The sequence below is a fragment of the Heliangelus exortis genome, chromosome 8 (genome assembly GCF_036169615.1).
Source record: "Heliangelus exortis chromosome 8, bHelExo1.hap1, whole genome shotgun sequence".
NCBI classification, from domain to species: domain Eukaryota; kingdom Metazoa; phylum Chordata; class Aves; order Apodiformes; family Trochilidae; genus Heliangelus; species Heliangelus exortis.
The window spans coordinates 14,642,100-14,666,483 of record NC_092429.1 but is presented as its reverse complement, the minus strand read 5'-3'; the positions used below and the strand labels follow the sequence as shown (position 1 = coordinate 14,666,483).

Sequence of the window (24,384 nt, the reverse complement as noted above, 5' to 3'; positions counted from 1 at the left end):
CAGGGATCTCAATCTGCCTGAGTATTTTGCTCACCTGAGAAGGTACCAGTCAGTGCTGCTTTTTCTAGCCTATTGGCTGCATTGGAGATGAAGGGCTGCTCTGCCAGGAGATCTGTGGCTGCTGCTGTTGTGTGTGGTAGGGCTTTGAAATCTTATTTTGCATCAATATACGATGTGTTTGTTATGGCCTTGCAGAGCCAAGAAGTGTGACAATGATCTTACTCTAAAAAAACCCATCATGGCTTCAACAGTATCAGTGATCTCAACATTAGCAATGCTGGTAATGCTTGTAAAGCTGCATCCTGGAGACAACGGTATCTTTATACTGATACAATCAAGCAGTTACAGATAGAACTGTAAAATGCAGGTGAAGAGAGAAAAGCAGCAGATAAAGCATCAGATAAACTGAATATTCTTTAAAAATACCATCCCAAGGAAAACAGGGCTTTCAGAGCTATCCAGGAATTTGTGGAGGGGTAAGAGAGTTCCTTTGTTCTGATTCTCACTGGGCTCTGGAAAAAGAGTTGCCTGGAGTTGTCAGTATTTTCCTCAAGTTTAGCAGACTGCTAAACTTGGGTAAGAGCTGTTTCCATACCAAGGCTCATTTCAATGCCAGTGTTTTGCGTATGCTCAGGTAGTGAGAGCTGCTGGTTTTCAGCAGAGCTAGGATCTCTTCGAAAGAATGAAGTTACACTGAAGGGAAGAGACAGGGGGGCTATGCTTGTTTCTAGGTATGAGTTTCCATGTTGGATTACAGCATGTTCTCTAGGGAAGATAAACAGCATCCAAAAGAGGAAGAAATCAAATTCAGATATAGTCATACATTTCCAATTAAAAAATGTGTAAAGGCATAACTTCTCTCAAGCAGATAAGGGGAAAACCAGATGCAGCTGTAAAAAAACCAACCAAAAAAAAAAAAAAAACCAAAAAAAAAACAAAAAAACCCAACAACATAAAAAAACCCAACAAACCTCTGGCTGCTTCTGCTGGGGGCATTTTCCTGCCTGAGGCAGTAGCCAACATCAGATGCTTCAGAGGAAACCTTAAGAAAACTTTCATGCATGAGCTGACATAACGCTCTTGCAGCTCATTTTTAGTAACTGCACACAGATGTTTGTCCGGGTTTTTCTTCCTTCTTCTCCCTGAGACAGTGTGACTGTAACCAAGCACAGCATCATCTGAGAGCATTGCACAAGAGTCCCAAACTGCCCATCCCCACCGTGTGGTCAGGTAGAGAGCTCACAGCTGCAGCGAAGTCTCTTATAGGAGTGCATTCTGTTTTGAACACTGTACTGTGGGGTAACCACATTAAACCACATCCACAGAGGAACCGAGTACCTTGAGAGATGCAAACCGACCAGCTCTGTAGCAGCAAATTTAATCTGACAGTCCTCCCTGGATGTTGTCTCCTTGCCTACAACCCCACGTACCGAGCCTAACTTCACCCAGCCAGCGCCTCAGCACCTCTGCCCTCGCTATAAAGCAGGGGGGCAGCAGCGGCGGAGCCGGGGCAGTTCTGTGTGCCGGGAGCCCGCTCGGGCGGGCGCAGGGCCGTGGGCGGCGGGGCGCCCTCCTCCGCCGGGCCCCCATAAAGGCGGCGCGGCCGGCGGGGCAGCACGGGGCGGGCTGGCGGGACCTGGCCGCGCGGCTCAGGCCGCCCAGGTAGCGGCGTCGGTGCCCCCGTCCGCCGCCGAGGGTTACCCGGGCCCCGCTTGGGCAGCCGCCGAGCTCCGCGGCCCCATGGAGATCTCCCTCAAGTACCTGCCCGGCGGACGGGCCGCCGCCAGCGGGTGAGCGGCACAGGACGGAGCGGGACGGGGCTGAGCGCCGCGCTGCCCGCTCGGGTCGCACCGCCCGGCGCGGCGGGGTGGGGGCTCGGGACGCCCTTTCCCCAAGGGCTGCAAAGGGGAACGAGGCGGCGCGGGGCGGCCATGCGGCGCACCAGAGGCGGGGGAGGGCGGGGGTGGCCGGCGGTGGGCGGCTGCGGGCGGCTGCGGGGTCCCGCGGGGCCGGCGGAGAGGAGCGCTGTGGTATCGGCCTGGAGCGCTGGGGCAGCAGTCTGGAGAGCAGGCGGAAGGGCTGCGGGAGGCTCGTGTTTTAAATTTGCTCCACAAGGTAGGTGCTCCCTTGTCAGCAGCACCGCGGCTTCCCTGCCCGCCCTGCTGCTGGTGGGGACAAGTGTTCGGGAGTCTTTGGTGTGTCCCCCCTGCTCTGGCTGTCTCTGGCAGTGTTGCCGCTCCTCCTGCGGCACCTTAGGAGCTGGTAACGTTGGCAGCTCCGTAAAAGGAGAGGATTCTTTCTAAATTTCTTGGAGCTCGGCTTCCTGAGAAGAGCCGAGCGATGCTATGAGCGGAATAAAAGGTCATGAAGGTGCAGCCGGGGCTGCTCAGTCTGAAACCTAAAACCCAACTCGGGGTTTGGTTTGTTTTTTTTTTCTCCCCTCCGCTCTCCCCCCATTAATCGTTCTTTAAAGTATGAAGCTCAAGTAAATAAATGTACCTGATACGGATCTCTGAAGGACAGTGTTGGCGATACTAACGACTTTTAAAAAGTTTTTTTTAATTAACAAAAAGAAATATGTGCTCTCTATCTTTTCAGCTACTTGGTTCAATAGTGCTTGTCTTGCGAGGTGGAGACCTACATATTAAATTTTTATTTGATAAGTAGGTAGCTGTAAATGGTAGCTATTACTGTTGAAACCTCTTTCTTCAATAGAACACTGAGTTCTAAAGTGCCTCACTACAAAACATTTATCCAGACAACGGATTGTCCTACCACATACAGCATGATGCAGCTTTTAGAACTGAGTTAGTAACAGTTTTGTGATGGGTTACACGTAATGACTCGTACATATGCATTTGAACACGGATGGGTCTTCATTCATAGGACATGCTTGTATCAGTGCTTTGAGAAACGTACTAAGGAAACCTATTAATTACATTCCTGTGTCTAAAATTATTTGTTTTGCTCTGTTTTGAGCTATGTGCTTTGTTTGGATTTTTTTTAGATTATTAGACTAATAAACATTTATTAGAACTAGATGGTTTGTTTTAAATGCAGTAAGTCACTATTAATCACTTAAAAGTTTTAACTTTTTTTATGCCTTGGTTGAAAGTTCTAGTTCTGCAGATTTAATGCAATTTATTTAGATGTTATTTTGAATCTGTTCTAGATATCAAGGGATTAGATAATGGGTTTTTTTGCTTATTTTTTATTTTTTTCTTGAATATTACACCAGAGAATGCCTGTTCTTTATTAGAAAACAAATACTGAATACTGAAGCTAAAGGCTGCAGTAAAAATAACCCCTAGTCAGTGGAGTTATGTGAAGGTTGTGTAAAAGTGAAAGTACTGTTACTAATCAACATAAAGTTTTTAGAGAGCTGGAAGGCCTTGAAAGACCACTTTGGAAAACCCACCATGTCTTCCAGGGAATGTATCTGAATACCAAATGAAATATTGTTTTTTTAAAAAAGTTTTGCTGTTTGATTTTAAAGATCTGTCACTTCAGGTACACATTTGGTGAAAGCTTAGGGGGGGATTTTGCTGAAATCTTGGTGTGGTTCTTTATCTTCATGCTTTAAGTCTTGACCAGGCCCAATTTAAACCTGCTTTGTTCCTCTTTCTTTTCCATCCACTCCTATGACTTTTACTCTGGGTTTGGTCTTGTTTGTTGTGTACAACTGCTGCTGCCTGTTTAGGAGAAGGTGGTACAGGAGTAGTACTTTCTCTGGTGTCAGTGCAGGACTAAAGTACATATGTACCTGTTTTCTTAGACAATACTCAAAACTATAACGATCATATGCTTTTCTGTCAGATGTGCTTAAATTTTTAAAATTAGTCTAATATGTTTGTATTTTAAATTGAAATAGGGATGTACTCCACACTTCCTTTTTCTCAAAAAACCTTCCTGTGTTTTCCTGTCTCAAAACCAAAATCAGCCTACCTCCCATCGTCTTCATGAACGATTGATTTAAGGGTGTGTAATAAAAATTACCTTTGAGCTTCTAATGTTAAAAAAGATTATTTTTTTTCACTTCCTCTCTGAGGAAACACCTCAGTGTCAACATTAAAGTGTTTTTTAACTCTTATGAGATAGCTGTTCCTAGAAAATCAAATGCACTTGATGGTCTACAGTTTAGGCTAAAATATACTTTTCAGGTAGATGAGGACCAAAGAAGCAAGAATCTCACTGAAGACTTGGAAATGATGCTTTGGGTTTTGACCTTGAGAAAAAAATGTTATCCTTTATAAAAATGAGTACACGGGGTAATTTTCTGGATAGTTAATGGGACTGATAATCAGCGTATGTATACAGTTTTAGATATGATTGCTCTACCTTAACATATGGAGGGGGAAAAAAGTAGTTCTGATCTTTGTGTAAAGTAAGAAAGTTCCGACAATTATGATACTGGAAAACAGGGTTAAAAAGTTTAGGAGAAGGGAAAAGTTTTCAGTGTCCAGCTCAGTTGAGAGGAAGAAACTCTGTTTTAAGTCAACTACAACAACAGTCCTCTGTGCTTGTTCCTCTGATTTTTTTACAAGCCCATATTTAAATGATAAATGCCTATGAGTTTAGCCCTTAAATCTGTATGTTCATAACAGAAGTGTGCTGTGATGCCTGTTCTGGTAGTTGAGTTTTTAAGACACCTTTTATGGTGGTAGGATGTGAATTATTCAGTGGAATGTGTTAGCAGTGTCCTCTCTTTACTTCAGATATTTAGTTTTAATAAAGAGAGAAGTGTAGACTATTACAGATTCTCTATTGCCTATTTCTAAATAAACAGTTGTGTAAATATTGTGTTTTGATAGTCTAGTGTGATTGAATGATTTTTAAAGATGTGATCGTAGGGCAGTATTTCTTGCATTTTGCTGTAAAATAGACAGAAAAATGTTACAGACTTTTAATGTCATGTGGTGATCAGAGGTGAAACTGAAATATGAGGAAATGGTCTTCCGAAGCATTAGTTGGTTTCTAACTAACTTATTACTTATGGCAGAAATATGATGGCTCAGTCAGACTTAGATCTAAAGGAGACGGCTCTGAAAGAGGATTTGAAGTTTTACTTCATGAACCCATGTGAAAAATACAGAGCAAGACGTCAAATACCATGGAAACTGGCTTTGCAGATTTTGAAGATACTTATGGTTACAACACAGGTAATTGTTCCTCTGTTTTTCCTCTTAAAAAGGGTAGCAATGATGTGAGGAGAGGCAGGACTGTGGTCTGGGCCTTTGCCATCACTGGATATTTGTTATGGACTTGAACTTCCTGCTTCAGTCCAGAAAGAAAAAATTCTGTGAAAGGTGTGTTGGGTGGGAAAAATAACATAAACTAAATTACTAAACATAAGCTAAATAAAACCTCCTGGAAATTTTGGGGCAATGCGTGACCAGGTAATTTGCTGTTTTTAGGATAACACTTTAAAGCAAACTACTCTTCCCACTAAATCCAACACTGTCTTCAGGCTCACTGCTGCAGTCCTGCTCGGTGTTGTGCCTTCTGTTATCTTGATAGATTATAGTTTCTCTGGGCTGTTTCTAAAGTGATATTTCTTGAAATCTAGTCGGTAACTTGAAACGTAGGTGTCACTGTTAGTGTTATTTTCTCTGGTGATGATGGGGATGACAGGACTGCAGGAATCTACAGGAGCCTTCTCTTCTCCTCAGCCTGGAGAAAAGAAGGCTCTGGAGGGACCAAATAGCGACCATCCAGTACCTGAAGGGGTCTACAGGAAGACTGGAGAGGGACTGTTTGCAAGGGCCTAGAGTGATAGGATGAGGGGCAATGGCTTGAAAATAGAGAAGAGTAGATTTAGACTTCATGTTAGGAAAAAGTTGTTTAGCATGAGGGTAATGAAAAAATGGAGCAGGTTGCCCAGGGAGGTAGTTGAGACCTCATCTCAACCTACCACTGGAGGTAGTCAAGGTGAGGCTTGATGAGGCTCTGAGCAACCTGGTCTAGTTTAGGATGTCCCTGCTTACCTCAGAGGGGTTGGACTAGATGACCTTTAGAGGTCCCTTCCAAGCCAAATAATTTTATAATTCAGTGACTCTATCAATCAGACCTGCCCTGTGCCTCTGTCACAATCAGGTGATGCATTTCAAACCACTGGGTACCTGGGTCAGTGGGGCCAGAGGAGGTGGTGGTTCTTAAACTGCACTGATGTCGCAGTCTGGTTGGTTAATTTGCAGTCCACTAAAATAATGACTGGAGATCAAGGGAGGCAAAATGGGAACATATTAAAATGGACACATATCTAAGTAGGAATTATTTTTCTAGACCATTGAAATGTAGGACTCTTACACTAGATGCTTTGCAAATACAGCTAAGTATGCAACTCTTAAAAACATGCTGAAGGATTCCAGGTTTGTGTTTGACTTGCACACTAGATGAGGAGTAACCTTGGTTTATGTGTCCCTGTGTTTTATTGCTCTCTCCTGCTGTTTGTCCCTGCTGGAAAGACATGGCAGGCTCTTCATCCCTGCTGGCACAGGATCCAGCCTTGGCCAAGCCAAGGTTAGCTCAAGCAGGCCATTTACACCAGTGCTGGCACAACTGCTGCTGAGAGCAGCGAGTACATTAAGGTGAGGTTGAGGGGTAAATGGGTTCAGGCCCAGCAGAAGCCAGGAGGATGGGGCTGCCCTGATTTACTTCACTAGCAGCTGCACCTCGGATGTGGGGATTGCACTCCCTTCAAAGACAGGGCAGTAACCTTTGTGTGTGGGTAATGAAAAAAAACACAGTTTCACGTGGCTCTGAAAAAGTTCAGTACTTCCAATCTCTCCTAACCCACTGATATAAATTCTCAGGGAAGTCACTGAACATGTCACTTTTTTGTCTGCTGTCCTAGTGTCCCACTGTCCTTTGTGAGCAGAAGGGGTCCTCTGCTGCTTGGTTTTCAAAGGCCACAAGATTTTCTGAGTTGCTGTTCTTTTCAGCCCTGGGTCTTGCTCAGCTGCCAGGCAGGTAGTTGGCAAAAAAAGGGAAAGAGTTTATGAAGGAAAATGTGTTGCTGCTCTACAGGGTGCCTCAGATGTGAACTAATAGTAAATCTATGGGTTCAACAAGCATCTCGGTGTTTCAGAGTGAGGGCAAGACCTTTGAAGGACAACCTAGGAATAAGTTAAGTCTCCTTTTGGCTACCTGTGCCTGATGCCAGTTAGTCATGACACTTGTGGCTTGTGTGTGGTACAGAAGCAGCTGGGGTGTCCATGCCTGACTGAAATGCAGAGGAGGTGCCTGTCCCAGCACCAGGGAGTCAGGCAGAAGTGTGCTGAGACCCCTATGCAGTCCCCTGAGGAAGCTCTGCTGAGTATGTTTTATTTCTCTATTGCAGCTGGAAGATCCCTGATTTTGGGAGATCCTAGCTAGAGGGGTGCAGATTTATTTGTAGCACTCAGTGATTTATTTATTTATTTGCTGTCAACTGAAGTTAATTTAAAATTTAAACAGCCGTGCAGTAAATCGTCCTGCTGCATCTGTTCTTTCAGCCTGGCCCAGATCTTAGCAGTTGCTGTGTAGGACAAAAGATGACTTTATAGTGAGGGGGAATCAGTGTACTTTCCAGTTTCTACTGTTTTGAATTAAGGAATTAAGTGGAGCCTGCCAGTTTTCTTTGGGGGATTTTTAAGTTCACAGTTCTTTTCCTTGCAGTTTCTTACTCTTACATCTCCCTTGCTTCTGCCAGTTTCTTGTGTGGCTTGGAAACTATGCAGTAATGTGACAGTTTCATATTTGCTGTTAGTAAGCCTAGGATGAAGAATCAGATATTTGGGGCTTAGGTATCTTCCTGCTACTATGCACGTGGAGAAGCTCTTGTTGATTTTTCAGCTTCTAGGCTTCCAACCCCTAATGTACTGTGATTCTGTGATTTATGTTGCTGGTTGTAGGATTGGGAGCATTCATATGGTAGGACAACACAAATCCTGAGTGATTACTGTTGTTTACTGCTGCTTCTTACTGTAGCTTCTTACTGTAGCCTACTTAACCCCATCCTATTATAGCACCTGAGTCAGGCAAGTGATGCTTTTTTAGTTGCTGTGGGGTCCCACATAGGTTTCTGCTAATCCTGTGCCATGCCAGTGGTAAGATGAAGGTGCAGGAATTTGTCCCATAGCAAAGCATGGCATTCCAGGGTAACAGGTTCCAGCTGTAGGTTAACTCTTCTGCCATCTGTATCCTCAACAAAAGTTTAGGCAAATTCCAGTTAGAGTTGTTGGATGTTGTTAGGATGTGTGAAAGGTGGCAGTGATCTAACTGTCTGTTTAGTTGTTGTGCTGTAAGTTTTAGAATCAGTGGAGACTTGGATTTCTGTTTCTTTTGCCCTATATGTGGTAATGTTATGGCAGTAGTTAACAGATTCTTTGCTCCTGTGGTAACAGAATTACAGCAATGTTCTGTGTTTATTACAATTCAAAACTGTATTCAAAACAACATTGCTTGACTAGTATTCTAATTCTGAATTTGCTGTTTTGCTGTGTTTTTTCCTTCTTGTCAGCTTATTTTTTTTGGGTTGAGTAACCAGTTGGTGGTCTCATTCAAAGAAGAGAATACTGTTGCTTTTAAACACCTATTCTTGAAAGGCTATTCTGGAGTTGATGAAGATGACTACAGCTGCAGTATATACACACAACAGGATGCTTATGACAGCATTTTTTATGTTATTAATCAGGTAAGCATGTGTGTTTATAGTGAACAGTGATAAAGATGAAGATCTGTTGTTGCAAATGTCTGTTGAAGTCCAGGTTTTTGGCTTCCATTTTTAGATTCCAGTTCTTCAATGAATTGCTGTAGGTGGGATATCCTGAATTTCCTGTGTCAATGTCTTGGAGACAAATCTAAAAAAAAATTTGTTCAGTGTGTAGTGTTGAAATCCAGAAAGTTTGAAAATAAGTCATCTTGTATGAACTGGAACTTCTGTTTAGGTCTTACATTGAAGAGCTTTGGGCCTGAATATACCTATGTATGGTATTCAAAAAAATTGTGTTAACAGCTATGCTGAATTGCAGTTTAGTAGTGAGTGCCAGAGGCCTCAAAATGAGGAATATTGTGCTTGTAGGAATGTAAGGGCACTTGCCATTGACGGGGATGGTGTTTTAAAGAACAGCCCCTTTCCAATTACAGGAGTGAAGTGAGTAAATCTAGAATTAAAATTCAGTAAACATTTTTTGTTTTAGTATTAATACATGGAAAAATCAGGAGGTGAAAGAATGTGTGTGCAGAATGAAATCTCTCTTCTATTTGGGGATGATGATCAGCCCAGAAATTCTTCACATGGGATGAATGTTAAGTGGCTTTATGCCACCTTTCATTTTCTCTGACCTTGGGACACCAGCCCTGATGCTTAGGTTTAAAGCAGTTTTGCTGCCATTGGTTATGCTTGGCAGTCACAGTGGTGTGAAGGCAACATGCACCTCCTTAAACATTCACTTGTAGGGGGGGCTTGCTGGTCCTCATCCATCTCCTCTAAGCCATAGCAGAGCCATCAGCTGATCAAACATTCTGTCTCTGCTGTTCTGGACAAGGCCAAGACTCTTGCTCTTGTGTTTTGAATTCGAGTGTTGTTTGAGTGTGAAGTAGTTTTCTCAATCTTCCTTTGAACTCTCAATATTGCCACTATTTCTGCTGTGAACTGTGCTTTTTTTCTTGCTTGCTTGTCTTTTTTCACTTTCCTTCTTTTGTAGGCACTAAGGCTGAGGTGAAGTCCAGATAGAAGACAGTAGAGAAATAATAGCTTTATATCCTCAAGAATGAGCCAATGTGTGATACATCAGAAAAAGGTTACTTCATAAAATGTCTATGTTGTATAAATGTAGACATATCCTTTAAGGAGATTTAAACTTGTATAATCTGGGTTCTTTACTGTTCTGTAGTGTTCCTGAGGCTTTTAAAATTCCATGTAAAACTTAGTGTGTGCCTCCAGGTGAACATTATAATTGGTGTTGATTTTTTGGGGTTAAATTTTGTTTTTTAAAGGATGCTTTCTAGGAAGACACGAGCCAGCACTGTTTTTCTGTTTTGCAATGGGGAGCTAGAGGACATAGGCCTTGGTATTTTGAGTTTTACTTCAAAATGCATGGTTGGGGGTAGAGGGGTGTGGCAAGCAGAAGGATGTGGTGTTAAAGAAGATGGCAGTAGTCTTTGTGTAATGTGCTACTGCAATATTTCAATATTTTCACATTCTCCAATTGAAAAAAAAAACCAAACAAAAAGCTCCAACACAAAACAAAACAAACAAACAAAAAAAAACCCACAACAAAAAAACACATACTTTCAGCTTAGAAAGGTAAACCTTTTCCTTCTGGGTCCAGTTTGAAACTTTCTGTTACAAGGAAGCTGTGCAGAGTTGTTAAACTTGCACTTTGTCTGTAGCAGAGTCTGCAGGACCAGGATGTTCTGCTGGCTACTTTGTCTAAGGCTACTTTGAAATATATAAATGGGGATTTTGCTTTTAGTGTTTTGCAGTGTGTTTTGAAGGTGCTGTGTGAATAACTCGGAGCCATGTGTTGGGCTCAGGAGGGGGCAGAGCCTGAAAGCACATGAGGATGGAGCAGCAGCTGTTTGATGCAGTGCTCTGGAGATGTCCTCAGAGGGATGTGAAGCTGTGACTAACTACTCTTTCCACTCACTTGACCTGCCTTAGTCAGACTTGTCTTCCTTAGTTTAACTTAAGATAATATTCTGACAGGGTGTGGAGGCTGTGCTTTCTGCAAGGCTGCCTACACCTGTCACAAGAGCAGCTGTGAGGAGCCAAAGGAGTGCAGCAAGGAAGGGCTTTGGATGGACATCTGGTGGGATCCTATTACAGTTCTTCTGGACATGAAGTGTGTGGTTGTTAATGGCCACTGTGGCTTTGTACCCCACACTGTAGGCTAGTGGCCACAATGCCCATAGGAAGGACATAGGATGGCACTGAATGGAGCATAATAACAAAATATTATGCTTGTGGGGGAAAAGGTCTAATCTGTCTCAAAGCCTTCTAAATTTATTTATTGTTTGTTTATTTTTAAGGAATGGAAAGCCCTGTCTGACTTACCTCAATTATTTATTTCAGGCTTCCTTCAGAGCAGACCAGAGCTGTACACTGCCCTGAGCTCTTTCACTAGATGATAATGTTGATTAAAAACTAGGGAATCGATAGATATTTGACTTCTTCCTCAATGGGCCAGGGGTCTATCTGGCTTCTCTTGGACAATGTTAGTTGGTGCTAAGCTGAGCTGGCAGACAGCTGTGCCCTTGGTTGGTCACTCATGTACTTGGCTGTCAAGGGAAAGCTGTGTCCCAAGGGTTTGCCTCACTTGGGCAGGACTAGAAGGTGTGTGGTTCCAAGGATCAGAGCTTGTACCCTGCTCCCAGCAGGCACCAAGGATATGTGGAAGGCAAGTTCTTTGGGCTTCCTTTGGATGGAGCTCTCTGGAGGTGCTCAGAGCTGTCCATGCATGGGCAATGCTTGGCTTGATGTAGCTTTATTGACTTCCACTTCTAATCCTTGTTTTTGAGCATAGTTTAACACAAGAAGAAGGTGACTTGTGCTGTATTTGTAGTGAATGAAGATATACTTTCCTCACAGGCATGTTTTCAGTTGCTTCTGTGCTTGTGTAAAGCAGGCAAGTTAAATTACTTCTGAAGGCTGCCCAAGCTCTGTGTTTGTTCCTTGGTTGCTGGTTATACAGTGAGCACGTGGATTCCTTCATCTATAATCATACAGGGAGCAGCTTCAGTTTTACTCTTGGGATGGGTTTGGGAAGCAGTATGGATTGGATTGTATGTAAAGCAATCAAGTTTCAAGTGGTGTGAAAACTAACACCTTAATGATAAAAATACATAGAATACCCCTGGAGTGTGTGTGGTTAGGAGCTATAATGCAATGAAGTTGCTGCTGGGCATTGGATTAAAAGCTGTCTGCTGGCTTGCTGTGTGATCATTTGCAGGCAGCTCAGTAGGTGTGGGGCTCCCAGTCACTGTGTCACAAGGGTGTCAGTTGCTACTAAAAAGCGGTCAGCACCCATAAGATACCCACTGTCATTTTACAGATTTTATTTGAAAGTAAAGGGTTTGGTTTTTTTATGTAAAAAGCTATATTGGTACACATAACTTTGAGACTGCAAGTTGCTATTTGGTGCAAAAAAGGCTTATCTGTGTAACTTCTGCTTTTGTTTTGTTTTTAAACTAGTACAGACAATTAAAGAGTATATCCCTTGGGACGCTTGGTTATGACCAGGAAGGATCAGGTTTAAAAGTCTGTAAACAACAGTACAAGAAAGGCACTATGCTTCCTTCCAATGGTACACTGAACATAGATGTTTCTACTGAAACAGGTATAGTATTGTTGTACTGAAATTGTCTTGCTGTGAAGTACTTATATTCTAATGATACATCAGTGAAGTTTAAAACCAATAATTTTTTCTGTGGCAATCATAGTAACATAAATGTGTCTTTAGCCTATTTCCCTTTTGATTTTTACTATCTGCCTAGAAATGGCAACTGTGTAGACTAAAGGAAGCTCTTTTCAACTGCTGTTATTACTGGTTGGTGGGTGGATTTGTGGTTTTGTTTGGGTTTTTTGTTTGTTTGTTTTTGTTCCACCCCCTCCATCTAGAAGGTTCAAATACAGAATTCTGGATGCTGGTCAGTCTGTACCTTCAGTGAGTGGATGTCCTTATCACCTCTCAGAGCTGAGTCCTTGCTGTTAACCTCTTAAGATTCATTACATGAACCTGGTTTTGATCTCAGTGGCTGGGGTGCTCTATGGATAGCTTTGCTCAAAATCAACATACTGCCTCATTAGGACTTACCATTCAAACATTGTCTCTGTTTTATGCTGCTTTCCATGTTAAGTTTTCAAAATTACAGCTTTTCCTCTTTTCCTCCCAGAATGTATCTTTTTTAAGCCACAGGAGCTGGCTGGTAAGAAGGCTGAACTGAAGCTGAACTCCTCTTTCTTCAATCTCGAATTTTACAGGTAAAGTGGTGCTGGGGATTTTTATAATTTTAACTTCCATGTGACTGTGGTGGATTCTGAGTTGTTCAGTTTCCTTGCTTTGTGTACGCATGGGAGTTTTGTGTGTATTTTATTTATACACTTTTTTAAACATTCAGGCTTATCCAGGTTGAAATCTCCTTCACGCTGAAAGGCATTGCTCTGCAGACAATCCATGCCCGTGAGCTGCCTGATTGCTTTGCTTTTCAGAATACTGTAAGTGACTATGGGGTATGGCACTTCCAACACTGTATACATAACCAGAGCCTTAAGCTAAGGGGTAGTCATCATTCTTACATTTAGACTGAAAGGGAAAAGTAGTTCAGCATATCCTGGGCCTTACCCCTCTTTCCCACGGGTTGCTGACATGGAATTCCATGGGGGCAGTATTATTTTGTATCATCTTCCAGCTGATAACTTCACCTCATGAGGAGATAAGTAATTGTTATTCTTCTACAGGCTAAACTTGAAGTTTGGCTTTTTGGAACACTGTTTTTTATGCTCTGTGTGACATGCTGTCAAGTTATGTCTGCACCAACACTTATGGTACCCTTCCAGTGTCTGCTTTCTTAAAGCTTACATGACCAACAAATTATAATGCATATTGTGTTAAAGCACTTACCAAGATTTTTTTTTTAATTTTTTTTTTAAATGGAGTGACATTTTGCTGGTTTTGTTTCTGATGTGCTCTTGTATTTCCAGATAACTTTCAATAACAGAGCCCACAGTGGAAAAATCAAAATCTACTTTGATAGTGACACTGATATTCAAGAGTGTAAGGACTGGCATGTATTTGGCTCTGGTAAGTATGGTGCCCTTGTGTTTGCAGTGTTATACACCTCTAACCACCCTTTTCCCCTGTTCCATAGCAGTCTTTTTAGCAAGATATTCCCCATCCTGTTCACATCTGATTTGGGTTCACATGATGGCTTATAAACCTGTGGATGAAACAAATACATGACACAAAGTCAAACTGGGTTCTGATTGTAGGTCACAGAATGAGAAATGAGGTGGGATTTTTTTGTTTTGATTTAGTAGTGTTGATGTGAGCACAAATTTGCATTTGTTTTGGCCTGTGTATTTGTGACACCATGTGGGAGTACAGATGGACAAATAAGCTTAATGCAAAAAGGGGACACTTATATTAATATACCTATTTTTGGTTTTCTTTTGAAGAGCTTGAATATGCTTTTCACTCTTGAGGCACAGTCTCCATAGTTGCAGAAAGAGTATTTCTTAATAATCCATGTAATTATGGGGTGAAATTGTTTTAAATGCAAAACACATGACATTTTATAACAATTTATGCTCAGAGATGTGAAAAGACTGGCTCTTCCTTTCTTTGACTCTACAGTTCTCCAGAAAAACACACAGTACATTCTAGTCTTTGATGGATTTGTCATTTTAAGTTGCCTTGCTTCTCTCATCCTCTGCACACGATCCATTATTCTTGCCTTGAGACTGCAGAAAGTGAGTACAGTGCTTATCATGTAAATGCTTATTTTGTTTTGCTGCTGCCCTTGTCAAGTGGTATGTTTTAAAACAAAAAAACTTTCACTTTTTTGTCCTGGATTTTATGGAGATAAAATTCTGAGTCTGTTCTGCTAACAGGCAACATGTCTTGCACCTTCAGAATGGGAACTCTTCCTTCCCTGGCTTCAGAGTACAATTCCCATATAGAGGTCTTGTCATAAATATATGCTTTAATGAACATTCCTCAAAGCTAGCTCTAGAAGGAGAAAATGTGTAAGGTAGCATATAGCTCATCTCTGCCTGGTTGGGTTTTTTTTTAATTAATTCTCCTTTTTACCACTTAGTTGGGTGGACTTGCCCTGTTGCAAGTGGATAGAAACTTGTGTGAAGGGGTCTAAAAAAGTGATAATAAGCTGGGGTTAGGCTAGTGGGGATTGATTATGAAGTCAGCTGTCCCATGGAAAATTGTTTTTTACTGGCATCAGACCAATCTTAATTTATTTTCCTATTTATTTCTATTGCTATTAATAATGGGTTTTAAGCGATACTATGGGGAAAGGGTGTATGTGAAACTTGAGCACTACTATACTACTGGGGCATCTGTATATATTTTTCATCTAAGGTGACCTGTACCTAACATCTAAATGCTTCTCAATAGAGATTTGTGAACTTCTTCTTGGAGAAGTACAAGCGTCGTGTTTGTCATGCTGATCGCCTGGAGTTCATAAATGGGTGGTATGTCCTGGTAATTATCAGTGATGTGATGACAATCATTGGGTCAATCCTAAAAATGGAAATAAAAGCCAAGGTGAGAGTTTAATACTGCAGATAAAGTACTAGTCTTGCTACAACCACATGGAATGTGTTTTAACCTGGGAACAAATGAAAGTGAGCTATCAGTCACTAGTCATCTTGTTTACTTTTGATAGTCCTTATTTCTTCATGTCCTAGTGCTAGTTTGACTGATAACTTGTTTCTGTACCTTTTCCCCAAAGTCTTTCAGTAAGATCATGTTAAGCTATTTAAACATGTTATTTCCACAGTACTAAGTCTCCTAATCCCTGGTATAGGACTTGTGGGTAGGCAGTTCCTAACAAAAAGAAAACAAAAAAAACAAACAAAAAACAAAACAACTTGGGTTGTGTTATTTTTGCAAGTAGTAATAGTGCACATTATAGAAGGAAACCATGAGTCATCCCCTTGGATAAAACACAGGTCTTGATGGGTTGTAGGACTGGAAACTGTTAAAGCTTCCTTTCCTGACCTGTCCCAACTATAGGCACAGAGTGTGCCATCTGCTAGTCCTGGACCTCCAAGTTTGGGCTTTCTGAAATCAAAGCATTTTGTCCAGCTGGCAGCTCTTCAGGATTTTTTGTTTGTTTGTTTGTTTTGTTTGGATTTTTTTTCTTCAATAGAACTGTGTGTCAGCAATTCATGTGTTCACAAAACTTTGGATTCTAGGAAAAAAGCAGGGTAGGTGGTGTGCTGCTCCTGCTTCGTGTGTACTAAGGCTCAAAGGGCACATGCCTGGAGTGGCCTTCAGAAGAGGCACATGAAAACATCCAGCTTGTGTGGTGGGGTGGGGGATGAGGGTAGAAAACTTTGAGCTAGATGAGAATCTTGTGCTTATTGCAACCAGTTGTAGTCTTCTAAAGTAAAATGCAAGTGTAATTTGTTATAAACTTCACTGGTTGTAATAATGATGTTCAGGCTCTGAACAGCTTGCAGCCTTTAGCTGCAAGGGAGCCTGTAGCTCCCTTTATGTGTAAATGATTGTTCATGTTTTGCTAGATAGAAGATGAGAGCTTGTTTGCCTGACAATAGCATGTGTTAACTTTTTTTTTAAATAAAAAAATCTGAGAAATTGTATCTAATATTAAAGTTGTGTAGTAACAAGGGTAAAAGCTTTAGTTCTTCATGCAGACCTACAAGAATATCCGTGTAGATGTGCTTTCATTTGGAGCACTGTTGCATTTTGGTGATCACTCTAAATACATGCAGTTCATTTTGGTCTGATTTTTGTAGCAATAGCCTTTCAGTATTGGACTGCCCTGCTTTGCTTGATTGAACTGCTGGAACTTGAATAGCTGTCAAGCTGGCATACCTACTGCTTTCTAACTTGACCACCTGCTCTGTTTGGATCCCTCAGAACCTCACAAGTTATGATGTCTGCAGCATTTTACTTGGAACATCAACTTTGTTTGTCTGGGTTGGAGTCATCAGATACCTGGGATATTTTCAAACATACAATGTAAGGCAGCACTCAGATATTGAGCAATTGAAGCATATATTTATCTCTAATGCTCAGGAGTCTCTAACTGGTGACTTTTCCCCTTCTTTCTTCCACTCTGATGTGCAGGTGCTCATTTTAACTATGCAAGCATCACTGCCCAAAGTGCTAAGGTTTTGTTGTTGTGCTGGAATGATTTATCTTGGCTATACTTTCTGCGGTTGGATTGTCCTGGGACCTTATCATGAAAAGGTATGTACTCCTTTTCTGGTCTAACAATGTGTGAGTATCTGTGTGTGTGTAGCTCCTTGTTATACCAGCAGAAATACCTCCTAAATTCATGTTTTTGTTTGAAAGCTCTAACATGAAAAGCATTGGAGTGGTTCTCTTTCTATGTTTACTTCCTGGCCCCTTGCTCCATTTAAGAAAATAGCTGTATTCTTTCTTTAACTGTGTGCTTGAACTCGGTGTAATCTCAAACACAAGGCTGTGTTTGTGATGAGTGGATGGTTTATCCAGGCAATGTCTGCCTGGGGACTAGAGTTAAATCGGTCTTTTATCTTTTCCGCCCTCTCCTGGCAGTCCTGGTTCAGCTGAGTTAAAGAGGATCTAGTTCACTATGAACATTTCTGGGAATCGCCTTGACTCTGACTTTTTCCAAAATTTCCTGTGCCATGTAACTTCAGATTCTAAATCTGGACTCATAAAGGTGTGGATGAATGCTTTTCTTGTTTATCGTGCTTCCTGTGTGTTGTGGGTTTTACGCTTGGTTGGTTGCTTTGTTTGTTTCTTAAGGTTGATATTGAAATGTGTGCCTGGTAACTTTCTTGTCTGTAAACTGGGTAGGGCAGTAAGTATATTCCAAAGCACAAAGGAAGAAAACCCCACAAAGCCTGTTTTTCTTTTCTTGGCAGATACTCTGTGTGACAGTTTGAAAAAAGGCAGATTCCTGTTGTGATAAATTCTGCATGTCCATTAATTAGTAACAAATATGTAACTTCTTTTTCTTTACTTTTTGATTGTACACGTTACATGTAATAGAAATACATGCTGCATGCTTGCTTTCAGCTTCTTGTACCCCCAGAGCTCAGATTCCTCTGACATAATGTAATTCTGTCCTTTGAGAAATGGAGGTATTCAGCCTGCACATATTTTAAACTGATGACAATACTTTTCTCCATGGGATGCTGGATGCTGCAGGATCCTCAGTTGTACCAGAGGCTCAAATGATGTTGTAGCTTCTCTGGAGCAAGTACAGTAACTATCTGAGCCAAAGGAAGTGTAGTCAGTAATATGCATATGTATGAAAGTGTTACCCCTTGCAAAATATCCTGGATTGATGTTGAGGGGAGCAGCTGTAGCTGTGAGGCTTCCTGCTGCTGCCACTGCCCTGTGCCCCGCGGGAAGGCAGTGTTGCACTGCACAGCTCTGCTGCCTGGCGAGGAAAGGGAGGAAGGAGCCTTCCTTGCTCTCCAGCTGCATAGGAGAGAGGTTCTTGTGCTCAACAGTTCTGAAGGTCTTAGCTCAAAAGCATAGAAATATGTATGTTTTTTCCCCCCTCCTTTTTCTACAGCCAGAGGGAGGGAGTGGGAAGCTATGCATTTTGCATTATGTCAGTCAGGGACTTATAGATGAGCAGTCTTCAGCAGATTTCTCTCTGTACTTGTGCATCAAAATTTGTGGGTTATTCTTGCCCATGCCATGCACCCCTTTTTCTCAGAAAATGTGCTGCTGGGTCTCACAATGGGCTTTAAAAAAACCAGCCAAACAAAAAAAAAACCAAAACCAAAACAGGTACTACCTAACTGTTGTTCCTGTGCAACAGTATCCTCTATCCTCTCCTTACAAACCTATGCCTCTTCTCTTGACATCTTGTTTTCAATATAGGACAGAAAATCAAGTGAGTGTAGTCATGTTATTTCATTGATAATAGCTACATTAAAACACAATTCACTATTCATTAATCTTTATTGTTTAATAAAGTATAGTTAACAAATCCAGTTATTTGGGGGGATGGAGCAGTGATGGGAAGTGTGCTTACCTAGTTGCCAAATGGAATTTAGCCTCAGGGCACTTTATAGCTTAGGGTAATGGAGTTCAGGAATTTAAGAGGATATCCGTGAAATGAAACCATGATTTTGTCCAGGGTGTGCATAGTGCTTTCCAGTTCAGCTATAGCTTTTTACCAACAGCTTGGTGGTTTCTGAAAAAGCTGAAAGTGGACAATGTTATCATGAGACAAACCTTGTTCAGGCCATTCAAACTCTAAAGGCTATATGTGCTCTCTCCAACTTCTTAATACCATATTGATTAATTACCCCTATTACAGTAATGCTACAGAGCTGAGTAACCAGAGGCTGTGGGTTCTCTTCCCAGCATATTGCCACTGATTTCCTGTATAGATTCTGTGAAATCACTTTATCTACACACTTTCACGAACAGAATGGTATTTTCCTGCATATCTAAAGTCACTTAAAATTCAGTAACTTGGATTTTCTGTGGTGATCAGCTACTGGCAGTTTTGCCTGTTGAACATCACAAGTTTATTTCTTGGTAGTAAATCTGATTCCTGGTGTCAAAGTATAATATGTAGCCAAGATTATATTTCTACATGGTTCTATTACTGACATGCATGTGTGTTGGTCTGAATGCATAGGAAAGAAAGTCTGGTAGTATTTGATTGACTGGGTTGTCATTTTTCTTCTGAGTAAAACTGTAAAAAAAAAAAAAATATTCAATTTTGTAACTTCTCACTTCCCTTTAATCTGGATGATTTATCTCCACACTCTGCTAATGATTTGTACTAATTCTTTTCTAGTTTGAAGATCTGAATACAGTGGCTGAGTGTCTGTTTTCTTTGGTCAATGGTGATGACATGTTTGCAACGTTTGCTCAGATCCAGAGGAAGAGCACACTGGTGTGGCTGTTCAGTCGGTTGTATCTCTACTCCTTCATTAGTCTCTTTATATACATGATCCTCAGCCTTTTTATTGCACTCATTACTGACTCGTATGACACCATAAAGGTAAAACATTTTTTTCCTATTACACTTCCAATTAGTGTTGTATTTGTTCTGGTTAATCACTCAACAGCGTACTATGCTGGCATGTAGTATAATTTATGATGACTGGTGAGGCTAATAAAATCTTCCAGCTTAGCCTGTGGTGAAATTGGGAGGAAGACTAGGTAATTATCCAAATGACTAAGCAATAATTGGTTTGGAAAGTCATCCTTAGTGCGTGTCCCTGTTCTGTATTTTCTGCTGCTTCACCTGGCTTCAAAAAAGAAGCAGCTAATGGCAACAGAAGTGGAAGGATGAATGGAAAGAGTCCATCGTTTTAGTATAGTTACAGAGAGCCAGGTCAGGTAACAGAGGCTGAGGTCAGGATGAGTTTACTGGTGTCTCAGTGCACATCCCCGTGGCTGGAGTGTGGTAAGGACCAAACAGATGACTTTACCCATCCATATGTCTGGGCTTGCTTAAGGTGCTGCTTGGAGATCTGTGGTTAAAAGGAAATGTCTTCTGAAAGACCACTGCTTCTTGTTCAAGTTAAAACTATTCCATCCATTTCCAGTATAAAATGGCTGCAAGTGAAACAAAGTTTTCTTCAACTGCTGTCTGTCCCCTGTGCTCCTGTTAGCTGCAGCAAGCAAGGGGAAGGCAACGTGGATCCAGCTCTTCAGCTTCTCAGACAGGCAGCCAGCAGAATGAGGCCAGGCTGACATGAACCACAACTTGCAGACTGAGCAAAAACTCCACTTTCTAAGTGTCTCAAAATACAACTTAACTGTGTTTCTGAGTTTGTTGGAGAGTCTGACTTAGAATCATAGAATTGGCTGGGTTGGAAGGGACCTCAGAGATCATCAAGTCCAATCCTTGATCCACTACTGCTGCAGTTCCCAGCCCATGGCACTGAGTGCCACATCCAGTCTCTTTTTAAATATCTCCAGGGACGGAGACTCCACTATTTCCCTGAGCAGCCCATTCCAATGTCTGATCACCCTATCCGTAAAGAAATTCTTTCTAATGTCCAACCTAAACCTCCCCCGGCACAACTTGAGACCTCTTGTGCCCTCTTGTCTTGCTGATAGTTGCCTGGGAAAAGAGACCAACCCCCCCCTGGCTCCAACCTCCTTTCAGGGAGTTGTAGAGAGTGATGAGGTCTCCTCTGAGCCTCCTCTTCTCCAGGCTGAACAGCCCCAGCTCCCTCAGCGTCACCTCATAAGACTTGTGCTCGAGTCCCTTCACCAGCCTGGCTGCCCTTCTCTGGACCTGCTCCAGGACCTCAATCTCCTTCCTGAACTAAGAGGCCCAGAACTGGACACAGTACTCGAGGTGTGGCCTCACCAGCACTGAGTACAGGGGAAGAATCCCTTCCCTGGACCTGTTGGCCACACTTACCTCTGAGCACTTCATATGAATCAATGGGGAGCCATTTCAGTGTGCTGAGCTGGTGTTAATGCAGGGTGTTTCTTCAGCATGGAAATACTGAGAATCCATATAGGGCCCTTCATCCATACAGGGCACTGAGGTTTCTAAGCAACAGGAGGCCAGAACACTCCAGGAGTACAGCAGCTGATGTGAACAAGGGAGAATCAGTGTCAGTATGACTTGAGGTCACTTGCTTGGTCTTACCAACACACAGCAAACAAAATCTAAGAGAATCTGTGGACAGTATGAATTTTCTGTCACTTATTGTTTTGTTCCACCCAACAAGATTTGTGGTGTTTCTAAGACAGGATTTTTGTGCATTTTTTTTTCTTCCCACTGACCAAGTGAACCAAATAATATGGGTTTTGCCATCACCTTGTAGAGGAGATCTTAGAACACTTCATGCCTGGTAACTTCTAACGTGTGGTAAATAAAATGCTTTCTCTTTCAGAAATACCAACAAAGTGGGTTTCCTGTAACAGATCTACATGAATTTCTAAGAGACCGTGGCAATGTTTGTTACAGAAAAGAACAGACTTCCATGTCATTCATCTGCTGCTGTAGGAGGTCAGTAGGGTGTTTTACTGAGTGTTTTTCTCAGAAGTGCACTAGTTAGTTTCTCACAAAAAAAAGTGTTGTTTCACAAATGCTGGAACATCCAGAATTCAACCTAAGGAATGTTTGGACTCTGTTCCTCTAGTGCTTTACTTGGTGACAGATTTTTTAGTCTGTTGATGGTGCAGAGATGGCAATTCAGTGCTTAAATACGTTTAAGTATTTTGCTCACATGAAAACTACTGTGCAGAAATCCGTGGAATTTGATGGAAGGACTGCAGAGTATAACATGGAGCTGCTATGGAGCCAAGAACAAACTAAATTACTTATGGTTTTGCAAGTTTTCTATTTCTAAAAAAACTTTTCCACTAGGCTGAGGGTAGTAGCAGAAAACAAGAGAATGTGATCCAGCCAGGGACCAGTATTTAATCCCAAATCTGTGTCTATGAGGCAAACTGGTTCAATAGCATCTGTCAGAATACTGGAAATGCACTTTTATGTTTCTGATTGCCACCAAATTCAAGCCTTTGGAGGTCTTAGCAGTGGTCCTTCCTAAGCCTGGTGTTGGTAAGAGATTGACATCTTGCCTGGTACTTGCTTCCTGGTCTAGAATTCAGTTCTTCTCTTTCTTCTCTTATGTTTCTGATAACCTATCACACCACTGAATCCCTCACTGAGAGTGGAGGGATCTTGTCACTGTCCCCAGGCAGTCTGGGAGAATTCCTGCTCATACACAGAGCAGTTATGGAGGCCAGGAGATGGGAGTAGGAGTAGAGCTGAATGTGAACAGTTCAATTCCAACTGGTGCAACAAATGCTATTTTTGAAGAAGGATACTTGTCTACTTATATACTGAGGATGTTATGAAATGCAACTTTATATTTTTTATGGACTCTGGCAGAGGGAAATCTCATAGCCAAAAAGGAGCATGTGAGATGATGATGATGGGCAGGTATCCCAGCAGTTGCTGTTGACACTTGAAAACCAATTAGTTAATAAGAACTCTATCCAGGTACAGCTTCAGGTTCACATCAGGTGCAGGATAAGAGACTTCTGTCTGCTATAGTGTAATGAATATACTTTTTTGTAATACACTGCAGGGTATTGAGGGTACAACCCTGGTAGGAAGAGTGCAAATCTACAGTTTTTGCTACTGTAGCAGTTTCTGCTAGATTGTCCCATTGCTGGTGTTGGGGCTGTATGCTTAAGTGAGAAAGCACAGAGCAGAAGGATCAAAACTCAGCTTAGTTTTGTATGGGTAAATGCTTCCTATTGCATTTTTGCTGAATGAAAAATTCTATTTTTTTTTTCCAGACGACAGAGTGATGACAACTTGATACTTATTAATTGATGATTACACATTGACATTCACCACTAATCCATGCAAAGAAACTGTACTTGTATGGGGACGAGTGTTTCTTCAAATTACAATGAAACACACTATTTGGGCCTCCCTCACTATGAACAGAATCTAACCTAACTGAGGTGTTGAGGGAAGAAAAGCTGCCAATGTGACATCATCTGGCTGACCAGGAAGAGAGCCCAGAAGCCTGCATCTGGAGGAGAGCTGTGAAGAACTCTGTATTTTTGCCCCAAGTTCCATCATGTTAAAGAGGCTGATTCTTGAACAGTGTCTGTGGGAGCTCTACTGATCCATCTCCAGGAGGAAGGAAAGTGTTCCTGAACTACCTGTTGTTCTTAATAAGAAAAAGAAATACTTGAAAACAATTTTTAAAAATAATTCCATGCTAACTTTATTAAATAAAAAGTAGTTAAGGAGAAAGGAGGAGCTTTTCACTTAAAGTGATACGTTCAGCATTGAGACTGTAATTTCTCCTTGGCACAATTCTTTTCCTTAAAATAAATTTATGTAGAACTACTGAGCTGCAAAAAACCCAAAAAAAGTAAATGAATTGCTGTTCTCCCTCTTGTATATCATTTTAACAGAAACATTTATATATCACAATCCTTTCTTTGCCAGCTTTACTAAAAAAGAAAGCAGTTTATTGTGGGCTTGTTTGGTATTTTTGGCTTTGAGTCTTTTCTATTATATCCACAATACTTGATGTGTCCTGTGTTGAAATTAAACTTGCTACTGTTGTTACAGGTAAATACTTCATTTGCATGGTTGGGAACTTCCATAGCAAGCACCATGTGAAGGATGATGAAAAGATTATTACTGATTTTTTTTTTTTTTTTTTTTTTTTCTCTTGGGGGGGGAGGAAAGGCAGGGTGTGTTTTATGTTTTGTTTGAAGTATTGCAATGTTGTGTTGCCATAACCTGGAGGACAGATTCAGGCAGAAACAATGCCAGTGATTTGACTTGTCTAATTACATCTTTTTCGAGCACATCTTAAGTGGGAGAAAATACATAACAAGGGAGTCTGGCAGTTGGTTTGTTCAGCTGATTGTCCAGGTGTCTTTGCAGATGACCATCCCAGAGTACTGTTGGTTTGTTTTGTTTTTCCCTTTGACCTTTATAATTTTTTCTTTCAGTGAGAACAGGGTGTTTGTGGTAGCTTTAAAGCACTTCCAGTAAAGCACTGCATAGATGTTACCAGGTGCTCCTGAAGATTTTTGGTGGTGCTGACCATTCCTAGGGGAGGATGGGCTATTGTATTAGATGTTCCAGTTTGTCTGAATTGGGCTGTCTGCTCCCTAAAAGCAAATGGTTTGTAGTAGATGGTGTTCATTTCAGAGTCTGGCTAGGATT

At 41.6% G+C, this 24,384-nt stretch overlaps 1 protein-coding gene across 3 annotated transcripts; it reads left to right on the top strand.

The window, feature by feature from the left end:
• The first annotated feature begins 1,512 nt into the window (after window positions 1-1,512).
• MCOLN2 (mucolipin TRP cation channel 2) lies at window positions 1,513-23,783 on the top strand. Of its 3 annotated transcripts, none has more exons than XM_071750576.1 (14): window positions 1,513-1,790; window positions 5,000-5,159; window positions 8,501-8,674; window positions 12,176-12,320; window positions 12,877-12,964; window positions 13,102-13,198; window positions 13,685-13,784; window positions 14,337-14,452; window positions 15,114-15,263; window positions 16,605-16,706; window positions 16,815-16,937; window positions 19,504-19,710; window positions 21,569-21,684; window positions 22,986-23,783. In XM_071750576.1, the coding sequence occupies exons 1-14, from the start codon at window positions 1,741-1,743 to the stop codon at window positions 23,020-23,022; spliced, it is 1,665 nt and encodes a 554-aa protein (XP_071606677.1). In that variant the 5' UTR covers window positions 1,513-1,740; the 3' UTR covers window positions 23,023-23,783. The 3 variants fall into 3 exon arrangements, with proteins under 3 accessions (XP_071606677.1, XP_071606679.1, XP_071606678.1); XM_071750578.1 differs by having other exon boundaries at window positions 1,524-1,790; window positions 12,181-12,320; XM_071750577.1 differs by lacking the exon at window positions 1,513-1,790 and adding an exon at window positions 1,979-2,115.
• The last annotated feature ends 601 nt before the right edge of the window (window positions 23,784-24,384 follow it).

Excerpts from the sequence above, each read along its gene's own strand:
- MCOLN2 (XM_071750576.1), top strand. The coding sequence starts at position 1,741 with ATGGAGATCTCCCTCAAGTACCTGCCCGGCGGACGGGCCGCCGCCAGC. Across the intron at positions 12,965-13,101 it reads TTCAATCTCGAATTTTACAG|GCTTATCCAGGTTGAAATCT; the intron begins GTAAAGTGGTGC and ends TTAAACATTCAG. Across the intron at positions 16,938-19,503 it reads TGGGACCTTATCATGAAAAG|TTTGAAGATCTGAATACAGT; the intron begins GTATGTACTCCT and ends ATTCTTTTCTAG.